This window comes from Pleurodeles waltl, chromosome 5, assembly GCF_031143425.1.
Source record: "Pleurodeles waltl isolate 20211129_DDA chromosome 5, aPleWal1.hap1.20221129, whole genome shotgun sequence".
Taxonomy (NCBI): Eukaryota; Metazoa; Chordata; class Amphibia; order Caudata; family Salamandridae; genus Pleurodeles; species Pleurodeles waltl.
The window spans coordinates 651,332,313-651,350,707 of NC_090444.1; the positions used below are offsets into that span (position 1 = coordinate 651,332,313).

The 18,395-nt window shown below is 45.8% G+C and overlaps 1 protein-coding gene across 1 annotated transcript in view; it reads left to right on the forward strand.

The window, feature by feature from the left end:
* The first annotated feature begins 4,798 nt into the window (after positions 1–4,798).
* CCR6 (C-C motif chemokine receptor 6) overlaps positions 4,799–18,395 on the forward strand; it is a 54,637-nt gene continuing 41,040 nt past the window's right edge. The window contains exon 1 of the mRNA XM_069236561.1: positions 4,799–5,398. Within this exon, the coding sequence (XP_069092662.1) occupies positions 4,799–5,398 (600 nt within the window). The remainder of the gene's footprint in view (positions 5,399–18,395) is intronic.

The window sequence follows — 18,395 nt, forward strand, 5'->3', positions numbered from 1 at the left end:
GGAAAAATGACACTGAGGAAAGACATGGCACATGCATTCCCTGTATGCAATAATTTGACGCCCAATGAAATAGTAGCTCAGTATGAAAATAGTTGGTATAATGTTGTCCCTTTTACTGACAACCTAGCAGGTTGGGCAGACGGATTGGCATCACAGATGACACCATGGCCACAAGAGGGTTCCTTTAACCCCAGAGACATGGCTAATGCAGAAATGTGCATTTTTCAGGGCACAGGGGATCCTTACAGGGATTATCCCTATATGCAGAAACACTGATGGCAAGTGACCACACTGGTGCAATATGGGCATGTGTCAGCTTTTATGATCCCAACATGCAGGTGGGCGACATAGCAGATGACCATTTGTTTGCTGATGACCTTAGAAGGACAGAGATTGTTTTTCAAAACAGTGTACCTCTACGCACCGCACTGGAGACAAGCCCTGTGATACCAATAAATGTCTCCAGTCCCATCAAAGATAATGACCTTGCGCAGGTACCCTCCAGCTTGTGGACAAAAGGCCCTTATGATGTAGGCCTCGTCCGCACAACAGTACCATTCAGAATAATTTTTAAGGAAGGAACAATACTGCCAAGAGTGAGACAATACCCTCTATCCAAAGGAGGAGGGCATTGCACCTGTTATTCAGGCATTGGTGGAGCAGGGAGTCATATACCCAGGTGTATCCCTCTGCAACACCCCAATTTACCCTATAAGGTAGACCAAGGGAAATTTGTGGTGCATGATTGAAGACCTGCGCCCTTTAATGACATAGTGATACCAGAATTCCCTGTAGTACCTGACCCTTCCATCATCCTAACCAACATACCCCAAGATTCTAAATACTTTTCAGTCATAGACTTAAAGAATGCATTTTTCAGCATTCCCCTGCACCAAGACATTCACTATTTGACTGCATTTTCCTATTGCGGTTCACAGTACCTTCGTTCCCGATTACCTCAAGGATACTGTGAGTCCCCTGGTGTCTTTAACAGGACGGCCAAGAAGGACCTCACCAATTTTCAATGTGACAGCACAGTGTTGCAGTATGTTGATGACTTACTGATCTGTAGTCCAGAAGAGGAGCAGTGTAGAAAGGACACTGTGCCCCTGTTGTGCACCTTTCCTCAAAGAGGTTACAAGGTATACAGGGAAAGATTACAGTACTGCCAGGAAGAAGTTCAATACTTGGGGCAACTACAGTCTGCATCAGGCTGCCAAATTATGCCTGGGAGAGCAGAATCCATTCGGTAGATGACAGAGCCTGAGACTGTGAAAGGAATGCGGAAGTTCCTAGGCTTATGTAATTATGTCAGACAATGGGTTTTTGACTACAGTACTTTAATATTCCCACTGCTTGCATCTATCAAACAGGCGAAAACACAGAATGACAGGATAATATGGACTACAGAGATGGAACAAACCTTCAGTAAGCTAAAAACAGAGATAACAAATGCACCAGTGTTAGGAACACCAGACTACAACAAAGAGTTTTTTCTTTTTTGCCACTGTAATGGCCAGGTGATGCCAGCTGTCCTCACCCAAAAGTATCCTTGAGGCCACAAACCAATTGCATATTTTAGTAGCCTACTTGATTCTGTCATGAAAAGCCATTACCCTTGTGAACAAGCACTTGCCACAGCAGCCTTTGCAGTAGAGAAAAGTGCCCCCATTGTCATGGGTGCACCTCTGACACTGTATGCTGAACATGCTGTGTTTGCAATAATTCAGAAAGCTAAAACAACATTAACAACACAGAGAGTATCAGGCTATGAGATAATATTATCATTACCATCCTTGAAGGTGGTTAAATGCCACATAGTCAATCCTGCTACCTTCTTTGCACAGCCCATTTCAGACACTGACGATGATGCCCATGGTTGTGCCACATATACTCCAGATGAGTGTAGCCAAGCAACAGAAGACCCCATTCCAGGTAGTGCTGTATATTTTGTGGATGGGTCTTCCACAATAGATCAGGACACAGGGGTAAGACATACAGGTGCTGCAGTGGTCAGAGTGATGCAGCACAACTCTTCAGACACACTGCAGATAACCGAACAGATAACTTTGCCATCTCAATATTCAGCCCAGGCTGCTGAATTAGTAGCTTTGGTTGGCAGTCCTCAAACAAGGGGAAGGAGAAACAATAACAGTATACTCTTATTCAGCCTATGTCACTACGACAGTGTATTCTAGCATTATGCAGTGGAACAGAAGTGGATTTCTGAGTCTGATGGAAGCCCTGTCATTCACCGCCCCCTTTTAGAGGACTTGATACAAGCTTTAACACTGCCACATGCAGTTGCAGTAGTGAAATGTGCAGCCCACACTAATGGTCAGGATTTTGTGTCCCCGTGGAAATGCTCTGTCTGATTGGGCAGCCAAAGATGCAGCAACACGCCCTCTTCGTGATACACATACCACAGTTTTGTTAGCTAGTGAAACATTGATACCTTCAGACCCTTTGAATGCATCCAGACATTACACAGAGACAGCTCATCTGCATATAAGAGAGATTTAAGAAAATGCCCCAGAGCATGAGAAACAGTTGTGGGAAGCCAGAGGATGCACACAGAGAGGAACAGATTTAATATACAGACAAATGTCAACAGGGAAGCCTGTCATGCCCCAAGCATTGCTACTGATAGCTCTAAACCAGCTATATCTTCCTTCACATACTGCTAGAGACAATATGACCCTCCAAATATGTCAGGATTGATTTGTCCCTAACTTACATGAGATGATTACAATGTACATACACACCTGCACAGTGTGCCAGCAGCATTCACCAAGTCCCACCTTTACGGTAATAGCTTCCACAATACCTCACCCACAAGGTCTCTTTAAGGAACTGCACATTGATTACATTGATATGACTGACAGATGCAATCATTATCGCCAGCTTATAGTTGTAGTCTGCCCATTCTCAAGGTAGATTGAAGCAGGACCTTGTGTTCACTGTGATGTCATGTCTGCTGCTAATTTTCTGATCTGTGAGGTAATTCTGCAGTGGGGTGTCCCTGAGGGGATCAGATCCGACAATGGCACCCACTTCATCAATAATATTTTTTCTCACATTACCACCTTGTTCGGAATAACACACAAATTGTCCTCAGCTTATCATCCGCAAAGCAATGGAACTGTGGAACGCCTTAATGGCCTCCTCAAGAATAAAATAAGTAAACTATGTGTGACATTGAAAAGGAAATGGCTATACTGTCTCCCATTAGCACTCTTTGCTTTGAGAAATACCCCAGGATCGGATCACCATTTGACTCCTCATCAAATAGTGACAGGTTGAACAATGAGCACATTTGTGCCATCAACTAGACATAAGTTGGAGACTGAGAGTGCACCTGAAGTTGTACAAACTGAAATTAATGAATACATGTCTGAGCTAACCAAAGTTGCAAAGTTCTTCTATAAACAGGTTACACGTGCAGCCAATAAGCACGCCCACGCATCTCCTGTAAAGGATCAACAAACACCATTACCTTTGGGAACTTTCGTATATATTCGCAATTTTGTAAGGAAGTGGAAAGACTGCGAATTCAATGGACCCTTCCCAGTGACAGACAGCACAACTACAGCAGTGAAAGTCCAAGGCCACAAACCATGGTACCACCTCCAGGACATCCATCTGGCCCCAACCATGCCATCCATCCCTTTGGACACCGAGCAGGAAAAAGAAGGAGGAGAACAGGAGAAGCAACCGGAGTAAAGCTCCCTCTAAAGCTCCAATATTAGACAATTCTTCTTTCTAGTTATGTATTTTGTGTTTGTTTTTCCTCCTCGGTGCACTGATATTGATGTTTTTAGAACTTGGATATTTTTATTTTTGTTATCATATATCAATTATTACACACATGCATAGAACTGTTGATAATGGTATTGACCATCACCCTTTCCATACTGCTTTATTTGATAATATCTGGTACCAACACATGCATAGTATAGGCACATCCACGTCCAACACCAGTTGTTATGTATGCTCTATCATCCCCCATGCTGCTGGAGTAGATAGATTGCATCTCCCTAAAGAGGTATCCCCAAACATTACACATTGTCTCCTGCACCTATTTGTATGCAGAATGAGAGCACAGCTACTACCAACTCACGTAAGTCCTGTTACTGCACTAGTTAACACAACCTGATTTGACACCACCCCAGAAGACCTACAAGTCCTGACACAAAAACAAGAGATAATGGAAGAGATATCAAAAATGAAGAAAGCAGGGCAAAAAAGGTCTCACCCAGATTGGGAAAAAGGGGTATTACATCAAGGTTATTTTTGGAAGGTCTTACCCATCATCTGAATGTAGTAACTATTTAGCTAAACCCCTGCCCCCTGATTGCGCAGGCAGGCCAGTTCTTAGTATCACAGGATCAGTATTTGCCTATGATGAATGGCATACCGAAGCCAAGTTCATATGTAGAGCAATATCATTATGAAATGGCACCGGAGAAACAAGGTCCACTAAGTTTTAATAAGATAATAGGCCAATGTCAGGAAATATGGGATGCAAACATACAGAGATATACATGGACAGAAACTACCATACACCCTAGAATAGCAATGAAATTAACACTGTTTTCTCTTTGTTTCAAAGGGAATGGGACAGGGAAGGTGGGAAGTAACCTCAACTGCAACATCACCACCTACAACGCTGATATGCAGGGTGGCACCTCCAGCTTGATGGATCACTAGTGGATGTGTGGGGCCCGGCTCCACATACAACTATTCCAAACTAGAATGGCCTCTGCTCCCTAGTGACTTTGCACACCCGTCCCTGGTGATGCCAGGTGTGGACATCTCTCAGTTACATGACCATCCCATAAGCCGTCCAACAACCTTACTTCACCATTACTGGACAAAAAGAGCTGCTGAGTATTTTGGTACTGAAGTGTGGAAAGAGGTTCCAAAGGAACATAGACTATTTAATGATGCCCACATCTTTTTTGGTAGCATCCTACCATTTATTCAGGTGAAACAAACTGCACGCTGGCTGCAGATCACACGCTTTGAATTGATGAAGATCATAAATGCAACCGAAGATGGGTTCAATGCTATCAAGGAAGAACTCCGAGCCCTTAGGCTGATGGTAATGCAACATAGATATGTACTTGATTTAATGGCGGCCATGGAAGAAGGGGTGTGTAAGAAGATTGGATCGGCCTGTTGTACTTATGTGCTGGCCAATGATGCCGACAATGGGATATTAACTCAGGCCATTCAGACATTGCATGATCTACAAAAGAAAATGATCGATGAGGGGGGTGCCCCTGAAGGGTGTTTCGAGGGCTGGTTCGAATGGGTGCCATCCTGGATGTCAGGGTTGTTCAAGGCCTTATTGCCTTTGATCGTGTTGTTGCTCTTTATGTGTCTTATTTTTCAGGTAATAATAGCATGTTGCAATAGGATGACAGCTTAATTGGGAGGGACAGAGTAGTGGGTATATGGTGATTCCCCTAGTTTCATTAGTAGATGGGAAGGTAGGAAAAGTAGTTGAGTAATCAACTAGAGGGGGGAATGATGTAGGAAGAATAGGAACACATCATCTACATCACATACATAGAAACATAAGTTCCCAAACCCCAATACAAACATTGTAGGCTAGAGATAGTTGTAAACCAATGTAAGTAGTGAAAGGCTTAATACATGACATGTTAAAAAAGATAGACTGTGGTTTCAATAGAAAAGGCAGGTCATATTTAGGACAAGCAAACACTTATTACATAGGAAACTTATACACATGCTGCATTGTTAAGTTAGCTGTGCTGAAACACACAAGAGGCCCAAACCACATTAGAATGAGAGTTTTTCTTTGGAGCTGCACCAGCTGTCGCTTTCAAAATCTTCACTTAGCACGAACAGGGTGGAACAAAAGGGTGCATCCTGCCTTAGCGCAAGGGTCCTGAAAACCACAAGTCATTCATATCTTCGTGAGCGGAACTGTGTAAGGGTCAGATAAGCATTTGCACAAGGTAGGGCTACCGTAAGCATCAGGTAACATATAATCACTTGTCGAGCAGAAAGATAGAGATGTTGAATGACGTCAATGTTACTTACTCACCCATGAGGCGACCAATAATCATGCATGTGCTCTTTTCAAGAGGTACCTCTCCCCTATTATCTTATCTGTACTGCTTGTTCTTGCTTACGTCAATGCTGAACTTGTGACCGTAGTTTTTTGTGGTTTTACAGTATAAATACCACTGCTTGTGAACTAGAAATTTGAACTTCAGTCATGGCCTCTATGCGGAGACTGCCTGTCGTAACCAGTTGAAAATCGATTAAACCTATATTACTTTGTCTAATTGATCTGTCTTATTTTATTAACAGATTTCCTTCTAACAAAAGTGAAGGCAGATGGCGTGCTGACCAATCAGAAGCATGGAAATTAGAGCAACGTTGATTCCAACGAACAGTAAGTACAGGTAAGTAATGGGTGGGTTCTAAGCCCCGTTTAAGGATTTTCTAAATACAGGAGATTTGGCAAGGACAGCACATGCCTTTTGAGGTGAAACCTAAAGAAAAAAAGGAAATACCCATAGCACAAGCCTGCCAAGGCCAGATCTAATGGCTTTGTGTTAGAAACTGGGTCTCTAGTTGGCAGTGGTATGTATAGAGTGACCAGACGTCCTGGATTTCCCCGGACAGTCCCGGTTTTTAGAGGACTGTCCCGGTGTCCCGACGCCTCTCTTAATTTTAAACAAATGTCCCGGTTTTTGGGACAAAGGTCAGATTGTTACATAAATGTCCCGTTTTTTGGGACAAAGTTCAGATTATCTAGAGAAGCATAAATTAAAGGTATGCTCTCCTTTAACAGACACCTACAAAGTATGCAATAATTACATTAATTTATCTGTTACTGTGAGGCAACACAGTCCCCTGTCTGCTCCCAGCAGAGACACCGGAGTGGGAAGCAGAGAGAGGTGGGTGGGGGCGGGTTGGGTGGTGCAGGATGGGAGGTCAAGCCATAGTTAATTTTACATGTGTAGTCTTGTAAATGTGTGTGTATATTTATGTAAACACACACATGTATAGGCACACATTCACAAAGCTACGCAAAAAAACAGGACAGGCCAGATATAAAAGTGGGTGTAAAGTCTTTAGTCCTTCTTTTATGTCTGACCTGTCCCGGTTTTTGCTCCTCAAAATCTGGTCACCCTAGATATGTAACCTGTCCAAGTAGAGAACACAATCCTAGTAAGGGTATGTCAGTTACACTCCCTAATTTAACCTGTGGTCACCATCCTGGTAGCTTGGCACAGAGCAGTCAGGCTTGACTTAAGAGGCAATGTGTAAAGTATTTGTTCTACACTTAATTGCAGTAGCACATTGAAAGGCAGCACCAAAATATTCAATGCCAGTTTTGAAAAACATATAATATTTATCTGATTAAAACAAGGCCAAAATGACAAAAATCAAATAATTGGATCCTGAGATATGCAGTTTTAAAGATTTAGGTGAAAATATTGCATAGAAGTGCAAAGCGTCAACTGTGGTTATCTGGTCACACTGGCCCGGGACAAAGTCACAAGTTCAGGCCAACTGCGATGGAGCACGGACCAGCTACAGGGACCCACCTGGGCTCATTGAACACAGTACCTTAAATCCTTGTGCACGGTCTCAGCAGTGCTGCTTTGCAAGGCTTTGTGTTGTTCGGCATTGGTTCAGAGAAGCTGAATGGTGAAGCTTTGCTTCACACTGCTTTGCAGTGGTTCCAATGAAAACCACACAAGGCAGAGCACCTTAGGCCCACCTCCAAGGGTCCAGGACTGGTGTGGCACCATTTGGCAAGGTAGACTCACAGATGGCAGAGCCAAGTGCTGTATCAGGTGAGTTGCAGGCAGTCTCTGATGTCTCTGAGACTGCAGAAGAACAGGGGGCAAGCCAACAAGCCCTTGGATACTCTTGGATGCAAAGATGTAGAGAACAAGTCCAGTCCTTCTCACTGCAAGACAGAAGCAGCAGGCAGAAGACTAACAGCAGAGAAAAAAGCAAATTGGCAGTCCCTCCTACAGCACAGCACACAGCGGCAGTAGGCCAACACAGCAATGCAGTTGCAAAGTGGCAGTCCCTCCTGACAGCACAGCAGTCCTTCTTTCTGGCAGAGTAGCCTTGGTTCCAGTAGAGATCTGATTTGGTGGTGCTTGGGGTTCAGTACTTATACTTTGGTGCCCTGGTTCTGGGAGGTGGAAGCAGCTTCCACAGGCAGGCCTTTGAAATGTACAGATGCCCTGCGTCCCCTGACCTGGCTTCAAGCTGGCTGGAGTGACAATAAAGGGTTGTTAAGCCCTATTGTGGGTGGACAGGGCAAGTCTAATCAAGTGCAAGTGAGGTAGTGCTAAGTTCTGCCCCGCTCAACCTAGTTAATGGCCCATTAAGGCCCATCAAGTCACACCCAATCTCCCATTGTGTGTAGCTGTCTAGAGGGAATACACAGAGCCTTTCACCTAAAGTGAAAAAATGCTAACTTTCTAAAATTTAAAATTTGATTTCACCATAAGTTGTGATTTTAAAATGTGAGTCCAGAGACACCAAACTACACATTTTGATCTTTATCTAATTGGGAGTTACACTTAAAAGATGTTTTAAGACAATCCCAATGTTATCCTATGGGAGAGATAGGCCTTGCAATAGTGAAAAACAAATGTAGCAGTTTTTCACTACCTGGACATGTTAAACTTAAAAGTACATGTTCCACTTTTTAAATACACTGCACCCTGCCCTTGAGACAAACTAGGGCCTACCTTAGGGGTGCCTTACATGTATTTAAAAGGAAGGCTTGGGCCTGGCAAGAAGTGCATGCGCCAGGTCGAAATGGCAATTTAAAACTGCCCGCACAAGCTCTGCAATGGCAGCCTGAAATATTTTAAAAGTGCTACTGTTGTGCGTGGCACAATTAGCACTGCAGGCCCACTGATAGCATTTAATTTACAGACCCTGGGGACCTAGGGCCAGATGTAGCAAATGATTGCGAGTCGCAAATGGCTCGCAGCGCTATTTGCGATCCCGTAAAATGCGGAATGGGATGTTCAAATCCCATTTCGGAGTACTAAATAGCGAAGCGACCCATTACCGACTCGCAAAAATTGTGACCTGATTTTGCGACCCGCAATTAGGAAGTTGCAAATTGCGAGTCGCAAACCGTATGCAAAAGCCAGTCGCAAATTGCGACTAGTCGCAAAAAGCCAGTTTTGCACACCCAGATTACCACTGATTCAGAGCATGCCGTAACCAGAACCAAAGTATAAAAGGAGACCCAGAAGGCATCTAGGCTACTCAAAATGGCTGCACTATATGTGATTGCATGGAGGAGGAGAGTCCAGGCTGCCCAGCAGAGGAGGAGGAGGCAGAGACAGGAGAGGATATATCGAACCAGGCAGACACTATTTCAACAAACTGAGGAGGAGATATATGATAAATACAGACTGAGCAGCGCTGTTATCTTAGAGATAATTGAACTGCTGAAACCTCATCTTGAACGACAGAAAATGCGAGGCAACGCCATCCCCACACATGTGCAAGTGCTATGCTCACTGCACCCTTGGTAGCTATCAGGGGGTAATTGCTGTGGCAGGTGGGGTATCCCAAAGTGCACTCTCACGATTCTTCAGATGTTTCCTAGATGCCATACTCGCACACATGTCCAGATATATATACCTTCCCAGAAATGAGGCAGAAATGAACAGAACCAAGTTGGACTTCTACAAAATTGCCTACTTTCCCCATGCAATAGGGTGTGTGGACGGACACATTTACCAATTTGCCCACCAGCAAATCTGGAATATGTGTTCCACAATAGGAAATGTACCCACTCACTAAACATCCAGGTGGTATGTGAAGCCCATAATGTCATTACTGACATTGTGGCTAAATATCCAGGGAGTACACATGATGCCTACATATTCAGGCACAGTGGGATACACCAAAGCCTAGAACGTGGGGAGTTTGGAGAAGTATATTTCTTAGGTAATGGCGAATATACTCTGAAGCCTTACATACAGGTCACTGTGTAACCCTCTGATGCCCTGCTAAATTTGCCTCTTTTGTCAAACAGGTCACAGTGCATATGCCCTGAGACCATGGATACTCACCCCCTACCTAACACCTGGCAATCAGAATGAGAGGTGATACAACATTGCACATCGGCGGACCAGAACTGTAGTCGAGAGGACGTTTGGCTTGTTGAAGTCAAGATTCCGATGCCTCCACAAAAGTGGAGGGGCACTTCAGTTTGCCCCAGAAACAGCATGCAAGATAGTTGCCACCTGTGCAATCCTACACAACATTGCCACCAGATGTGGGCTATATCTCATCCCTGAAGACACAGATACGGAGGATGAGGAGCAAGAGTTATCACACTGACAGCCTGGGGATAGAAGCATCGCAATGGAGGGCAGACAGAGATGGAACCACATTGCAACCCACTACTTTGGCAGGTACGTGGCAACCGTGACAACACTCACTAATGTAAGACACACATAGCCCAGTTGTGTAGTCAAACAAACTAACCCTTTTTAATGCAGGACTATAATGTTGAAATCATTGTGAACTATGATATAGAATGGAAAAAAACTGTCAAATCGGACACATTACGTCCATGTGCCTCTGTAGCAGTACGTGTCAGTAGCTCACAGCCTCCTATGACTGCGGCCACCATGGCTCACTCCAGCTTGGTCCCATGAGCCCTGCCGTGCACTGCTACTCTGCAACACACGTGCATCAGTGGCAGACACACTACTCACAGTTGAGCCCTCCTCACTGTCTTGCGGGGTATCCCCAATGCCCCTTGCAGCCTGTCTGGTCTCCAGCAGATCCACCACATGGCTGATGCGGCCAAGTCCACGTGCCACATCTCCTGCAAAATGCCCTGGTTCTACTTGCAGGCTGACAGTGTGCCTTGACAGGCAGGTTGTGTTGGTTGCCAGGCGCCCTATGGATGCACCCAGCCTCTCTAAACAGGCAGCAGTGTTGCGCTCCCTGCGCCATGCCTGTGGCCTGTCAGCCACCAGTTCCCTGACCAAATTGTCAATGGAGGTAGTCAGGTTACCCAAATGTGTGTTCGTTGTTGTGAACTGGTTGTCCACATTTGCCAGCCCATGTGTGATAGTGGTCTGCAGTCTTGAGAGGTTACAGTTCATTAACCTCATTTGTCTATTTTGCAGGCGCTGACTGTGCAATGAGGATGCCTCAAGTCCCATAAAATCTATATCTGACACATCCTCACTACGCACAGACTGCATTGTTCGTCGTCATCGACGCACTGCGCCTGATGATGCATGTGTTTGGCTTTCCATAGGCATTGGCCCTGGTGTTCCAACAGCTGCCTCCATGCCCAGCACAGGATCGTCCATGGTCTCATGTGCCAATTCCACGGGTGGTGTTGTCCTGCACTCCCCTGCGGTGTCTGTGGCAGCCTCCTCCTGTGGGTCTGTGCCATGTTCCTCTCCCTGCACAGTGGCACTGATGGGGGGGCCTTGTGGGAGACCTGTGGGACATAGGGGATACACTGTCAGTCTCGCACTTATGTTTGATGCCTCTAAATAAACATTTGCCTATATTTTGACTACTTTACTACATTGCCCTTAATGCACTATTCTATAGGTTGCTAAACTGTGAATAGAGTTATTCTGGAGGTGCCTGCTGATGTGTACTGGGATTGTGTGCATTGTGCATATGCGGGTGTGAATGCATATATTTTGGTACTTACTTTTTGATGTTCCTGGTGCAGAACTGTCTACCACTCCAATGCCCAGTACAGTCTCCGGCTCCAGAGCTGTCTCCACCATGCTTTCTATTGCTGTAGTGGTGGAACAGTAGATGGCCCTCCTCCAGTGCCATGTATCTCCCTCATGCACTCTGCCACCCTCTCCTTGGTCCTGGAGCGAAGGTCATACCACCTTTTGCGTATTTCATCCAGGGTGGGGTGGCTTACACCAATGGCATTTCTCTTGTTCTGGATGTCCTGCCAGATCATCTTTTTTTGGGTCACTCATTGCTGCCTTGCCAAATAATTCTTCATGGTGCAGTCAGCACTCCTCGGTCAGCACCTCCAACTCCTTGTCAGAAAACTTCATTTTGCGTTTTCTGCCTCCACTGGGTGTCTCCTTCTCCTGTGTAGCCATTGTTGCTGCAGCTCCTCTCACCTGGGTGTGGCTCTGCAGTTTGGGCTGGTTGGCCTCCTCCCTCCTCCCTGTTCCATTTGGTTACTTCCTGGTTCTGATGTCATCACTCAGAACCAGGAAGTGGGTATTTCAAAAGTTTAATTCCACCTGCAGGCAATTTGCGAGTCAGTCGCAATTTGCGACACCGGACCACACCCTTTGTGCAATTTGCGACCTGACTTTTTGCGAGGTTGCAAAATGCAGTGTGACTCCGCTGTGACTCTCTATTTGGAATAGCGATTTTTACTGGAATATCGTTTTGCGAGTTGGAAATAGCGATTCGCATGGAGTCGCTATTTCCGACTCGCAAATTTGTTTGTTCCCACATTTGGCCCCAAGAGTACCCTTTACTAGGGACTTACAAGTAAATTAAATATGCCAATTGTGGATAAGCCAATGTTACCATGTTTTAAGCACTGGACACATGCACTTTAGCACAGGTTAGCAGTGGTAAAGTGCCCAGAGTCCTGGAGCCAGCAAAAATGAATTCAGCAAAAAGTGGAAGAAAAAGGCAAAACGTCTGGGGATGACCCTGCAGAAAGGGCCATTTCCTACCCTTTGGCATTGTATTTTGTTTGTTTCTACTGGCACCTGCTTTACCATTTTCCTTCTCCAGCTGGGGTTGTTCCAGATCAGGGAAGTTGCCACCTACCATGACCTCACTTATTACTAGTTTTTGCACAGAAATCCCTTCACATCAGCATCTTATATATGTCACTCTGGTACCTCCAGCTTGAGTTGCTGTTAGTCAGTGAGCTTGGGTGTTGCACCTCAGAACCATACAAGAGTGCCATGGAAGTCTTACTTTGCATACTGAACACAAAGGAGTGTGAGGCAGTGGGGGCTGAAACAATATAAGTGCCAAAAAGATGAGGAAGCAAGGCCAGTTTTCCTCACTTTTTAGCAGCTTACAAAAAACAGGAGTGTTTGTGGCAAGGAGCGAGGTACAACAGTGCTGGTGCTGTGGGAATGACCTTCACACCCAGCTCGATTTCAATAAACAGGGGGCTGAAGTGCCCCCACACATCTAAAAAGCATGTGAGTGGCAACTACTGCTCAGCTGCCTGCTAAATAAGTTGTACACCAGCAGTGAATTCTAACCTTCTGTCCGTTGTCCATAATAATTCTTTAATGGTCACCATTTGTAATTTTCATGATTGTGGGTGACAGCCAATTATGTGGCATGTTTCACTCTCCAGTGGTTCTGCAGGGCTTTGTGTGGAGAGCATATAAAGCTGACAAGTATTGGCTTGAAAATCATCAGCCAATCCTACTGCTTGCTGCTCCACTGCAGGACTGTTCTCCTTGCACCTGATTCTTCAGGGACAATGAAAAGAGCTTTAGGTCACTCAGTCTTGAGATACTTGAGGAAGTGGAGAGCACACTTATGGCGTCTTGCCAGTGTTCTGCACTTTTGGGAGAGGGACGTCCTGTGCCTGCAAGCACTCTCATTCCCAGAAGAACCAGGCCTCCGACCAAGTCAGCCACAGGCACCATTTCCCCCTTTAATCAACTTTCCGAAGGAAGGATTAGTTTAACCAAAGTGCATTCATGTTTGTTATTTTTGCATGTGCATTTCCAGTTTCTTGATGTTTGTTGACGGTGTTCTCTCTCTCTCTGTTTCCTCTGGATGTACTCCTTCCTTTGCTCTCTCTATCATTCTCCCTCCCTCTCTCTCTTAATCTCAGTGCATCAGGTTATGGGGAGGGGGTGCCATATTTGCAGCTATAATATGGTTTTGAAAACACCTGGGCATTCCTTCCCTCCACAGATTTTCAGGCAATAATAAATATGTCAAGGTAACTTTGTTGATTATTGTTCTGCCTGGAGATTTCTCTAGTGGAAGTTTTAAGGTAGCGCAGAGGGTTAATATGTCTGCTGCAAAGAATGTGTACTCTACCACAAAGTGCATATAATGCAAATAGGTTAGCAGGTTACTACTTTTGTCAGGGAGGTCAGTTTGTTACTTGCAGTTTATAAGTTAAAATCCTAATATAGCACAGTGAACCATTAACTGTCATCAAAGAGCTGCATGCAAACTACAAGGTATAGGTTAGTGCATCATGATTTTTTCCCCAGTTTTCCATTATCCCAATGTTGCAAAAAGGGTTAATTTGGGTACAAAGCAATTCTTATTACTAAAGAGAACCCCCAGTTATGGTGTTACATTTTGAATTCTGGATTTGTGTTTCTCCAGACCAAGCAATCAAACTATACAGCCTAATGACGTGACTCCTACACTTTGTAGTCATCTGTCGTATGTAACATTTCTTATACACTGATTTACACACCTATGACTGATTGTCTTTGTGTAATCTGTGTGCAATGTAAAGTGCTCTGACACACTACCCTGGTCTGAGTGGTGCTATAAAACTAATTAAATGCATCTGAGAGAGAGAGGTAAAGGAGACAAGATGGGCACTGTTAAAGGGTGGTATTGAGGGAATCTGTGGCGGAAGGGGTCACTGGGGGCTTATAAGGAAAAAGAAGGCAAGGTAACAGGCATCCCATTTCCTTCTGAGTTTTTCAGGGAGTCCCATACCTTTGAGAGTTTTATTAAACCTCTCAACCAGACCATTTGTTTGTGGATGATAAGGAGTAGCGAACTTGTATGTTACACCACACTCCTTCCACATTGCTTTGAGGTATGCAGACATAAAGTTACTACCTCTGTCTAACACCACTTCCTTAGGGAAGCCCACTCTGAAAAAGATTCCCAGGATGCCTTTGCCACTGCAGGAGCTGTAGTGGTCCTTAAGGGAATTGCTTAGTATACCTAGTGGCATGGTCCACTGCCTCAAGGATAAACCTATTGCCTGAAGCGGTTGGGGGGTCAAGGGGACCAACTATGTCAACCTCTACCCTTTCAAAGGGCACCCCAACCACAGGAAGTGGAATTAAAGGGGCCTTTGGTGTGCCACCAGTCTTGCCACTGACTTGGCAGGCCACACAAGAGCGACAAAACTCTTTAGTGTCTTCTGACATATGAGGCCAATGAAACAGGGGAACAAGCCAGTCCCAAGTTTTACTCTGGCCCAAATGCCCAGCCAACGGAATGTCATATGCCAAGGTAAGAAGAAACTCCCTGTATTGCAAAGGGATGACCAATCTCCTGGCAGCTCCAGGTTTAGGGTCCTTTGACTCAGTATACAGGAGGTTGTCTTCCCAATACACCTTATGGCTATCACTGACATCCCCATTCTGCTGTTTGACAGCTTGCTGTCTCAAGCCCTCTAGTGTGGGAAAGGTCTGCTGTGCCACACCCAGCTCTTCCCTAGCTGCACCCAAAAGCTCAGCAGTGTCTGCTGCCAGCTCCTCTGGTGTAGGTTCTGCACAGGGAAAGGATTCCTCTTCCTCAAAAGGGGAATCTTCTGGTGAGGGAGGGATAGTGGGCAAGGATTTACCCTTACTTCCCCTAGCTTTTGGGAGCACTTGGTCCATTGTTCCAGGATCCAAGTTTCGCTGTCCTTTTTGATTTTTGGCCTGAGCCCTTATCAAAGCAAAAATATGCCCAGGAATGCCAGCATTGCTGCATGAGCCTCCAACTCCACTGCAGCCCAAGCTGATATCTCCAAATTTGCCTAGAAAGCAATCTACAGGTAATTCAGTGTCTACCACAACTTTCTTTGGCCCAGTAACCCCCCCCAGTTGAGATTCACAACAGCCATGGGGTGGCTAAGTATGTTATTGTGAGCATCAGTCACTTGGTACTGCTGACCAAGTAGGTGTTGATCAGGGTAAACCAGTTTCTCTATAACCATAGCTACTCTGACTCCTGTGTCCCTGTAGGCCTCAACCTCAAAAACATTTATTAGGGGAAGTTCCTTGTACTTACCCATATTAAGGAGGCACTCAACCATGGTAGCAAAGTCAATGCCACCATCAGAAGTTAAAACAGCCTCTGTGGTCTCCCTAACAAGACCAACCCCAACTACACTGCCAATGGTGAGCCCAGCTACACCCTTGGATTGGCTATTTGTAGTAGACTTCCCACCACCACCACTGCTATTACTAGGGGCACTAGACGTTGCAGTTGGGGTTGCGGTAGTGGGTGCCTTGGTGTTTTTCTTTGGACAAGTGGAATCACTTGCCCAATGGCCTTTTATTTTACATAAATAACACCATGGATTTTTCTGATTATGAGAAGAGGATTTAGACCCACCACCCCTAGAGGATTTTTGTGGGCCTGATGAAGACTCAGAATGTTTTTTATCTTTGTCTCCACCCTTGTCAGAAGACTTACCATCCTTCTTCTTGCCATCCTTGTCACCCCATGTATGAACTTTTCTGTTCACTCTTGTTCTGACCAATTTGTCTGCCTTCTTTCCCAATTCTTGGGGAGAGGTCAGATCTGAGTCTACCAAGTACTGGTGCAACAGATCAGACACACTTGTGTGTGTATATGCTCTCTCAGGATTAGATTATACAGGCTTTCATAGTCAGTCAACTTACTGCCATGTAACCAACCCTCCAAGGCCTTCAGTGAACAGTCTACAAAGTCTGTCCAGTCTTGAGAGGACCCTTTTCTGGTGTCTCTGAACTTAATCCTGTATTGTTCAGTGGTTAAGCCAAATCCATCCAAGAGTGCATCTTTCAAAACTTTGTAGTTATTAGCATCACTTTCTCTGACTGTAAGGAGCCTATCCCTACCCTTACCAGTGAAAGATAGCCACAAGATAGCAGCCCACTGCCTTTGAGGGACCAACTGTACCATACAGGCCCATTCAAGTGCAGCAAACCACTTATTAATGTCATTCCCCTCCTTGTAAGGGGGGACTATCTTATGCAGGTTTCTGGAATCTTGTTCTGTCACAAGATTGCTATCAAAAACACTGCTGCTGCCACCATGGGGAACTAACCCCAACCTCTGTCTTTCCCTGTCTACATCCAGAGATTCCCTGTCTAAGGCCAGCTGCTGCTGTTTTAGCTTCAGCCTGGCCTCTTCCAACCTCAGCTTTCTGAGTTCCATTTCCATCAGGTTATCCTCAGGGTGGGAGGCTTGGGAATTGTGAGATACAGAAGAAATGTGGGAATTGACAGAGTGTGACCTGTCCCTAACTGGCTGGACTCTAGTAACCTGGCCTTTAGGAGTGAAAGGTGCCCTACTAGTGAGTGACCCCCCTCCCACTACCAGTGTCACTAGATGCCCTGTTAGCAGGCAGGTCTTTGGAAGAATCCTCCCCAGCATCCTAAGGGGACTCGTCTGAGTCTGGCTGGGTACCCCCTCCTCTACCTCCTGGGATGGGCCACACTGTTTTTTTTTTTTTTTAATATATTTTTAATAACAATTCGCTGTTTTAAATTTCACAAGTAAATTAATGGGAGCATCTTGTTCTTGTTATACACCATGTTTAAAAGATACATCTTTATATGAGACGTCACATATATATTGTGTCATGACTTAGGGGGTCATTTTGACCTTGGCGGACGGCGGAGGCCGTCCGCCAAGGTACCGCCGCTGAATGACCGCCGCGGCGGCCATTCAGACATTTCCTCTGGGTCGGCGGGCGCTCTCCAAAAGAGCGCCTGCCGGCCCAGAGGAAATGCCCCTGCAACGAGGACGCCGGCTCAGAATTGAGCCGGCGTAGTTGCAGGGGTGCGACGGGTGCAGTTGCACCCGTCGCGTATTTCAGTGTCTGCTTAGCAGACACTGAAATACTTTGCGGGGCCCTCTTACGGGGGCCCCTGCAGTGCCCATGCCATGGGCATGGGCACTGCAGGGGCCCCCAGGGGCCCCGCGGCACCCCCTACCGCCATCCTGTTCCTGGCGGGAGACCCGCCAGGAACAGGATGGCGGTAGGGGGTGTCAGAATCCCCATGGCTGCGGAGCGCGCTCCGCAGCCATGGAGGATTCTGTAGGGCTTTGGAAACCGGCGGCAGACCGCCGGTTTACCCTTTCTGACCGCGGCTGAACCACCGCGGTCAGAATGCCCTCGGGAGCACCGCCAGCCTGTTGGCGGTGCTCCCGTGGTCGGTGACCCTGGCGGTCACCGGCCGCCAGGGTCAGAATGACCCCCTTAATGTCCATCTTGACCTTCATTTGATCTTCATTATCTTTAGCACTAGTGTTCTAGCGTTCCTAACTTTGGGGGTCTTACTCACTGTTGTTCTGTGTTACCCTTTCATTTTATACGTCCGCATAACAGCTTTAACACAAAATTAAACTATGTACAAACTTGGTGGCTTTTTGTGGGTGGTACTTGTGTTGGTTAGGGGGGG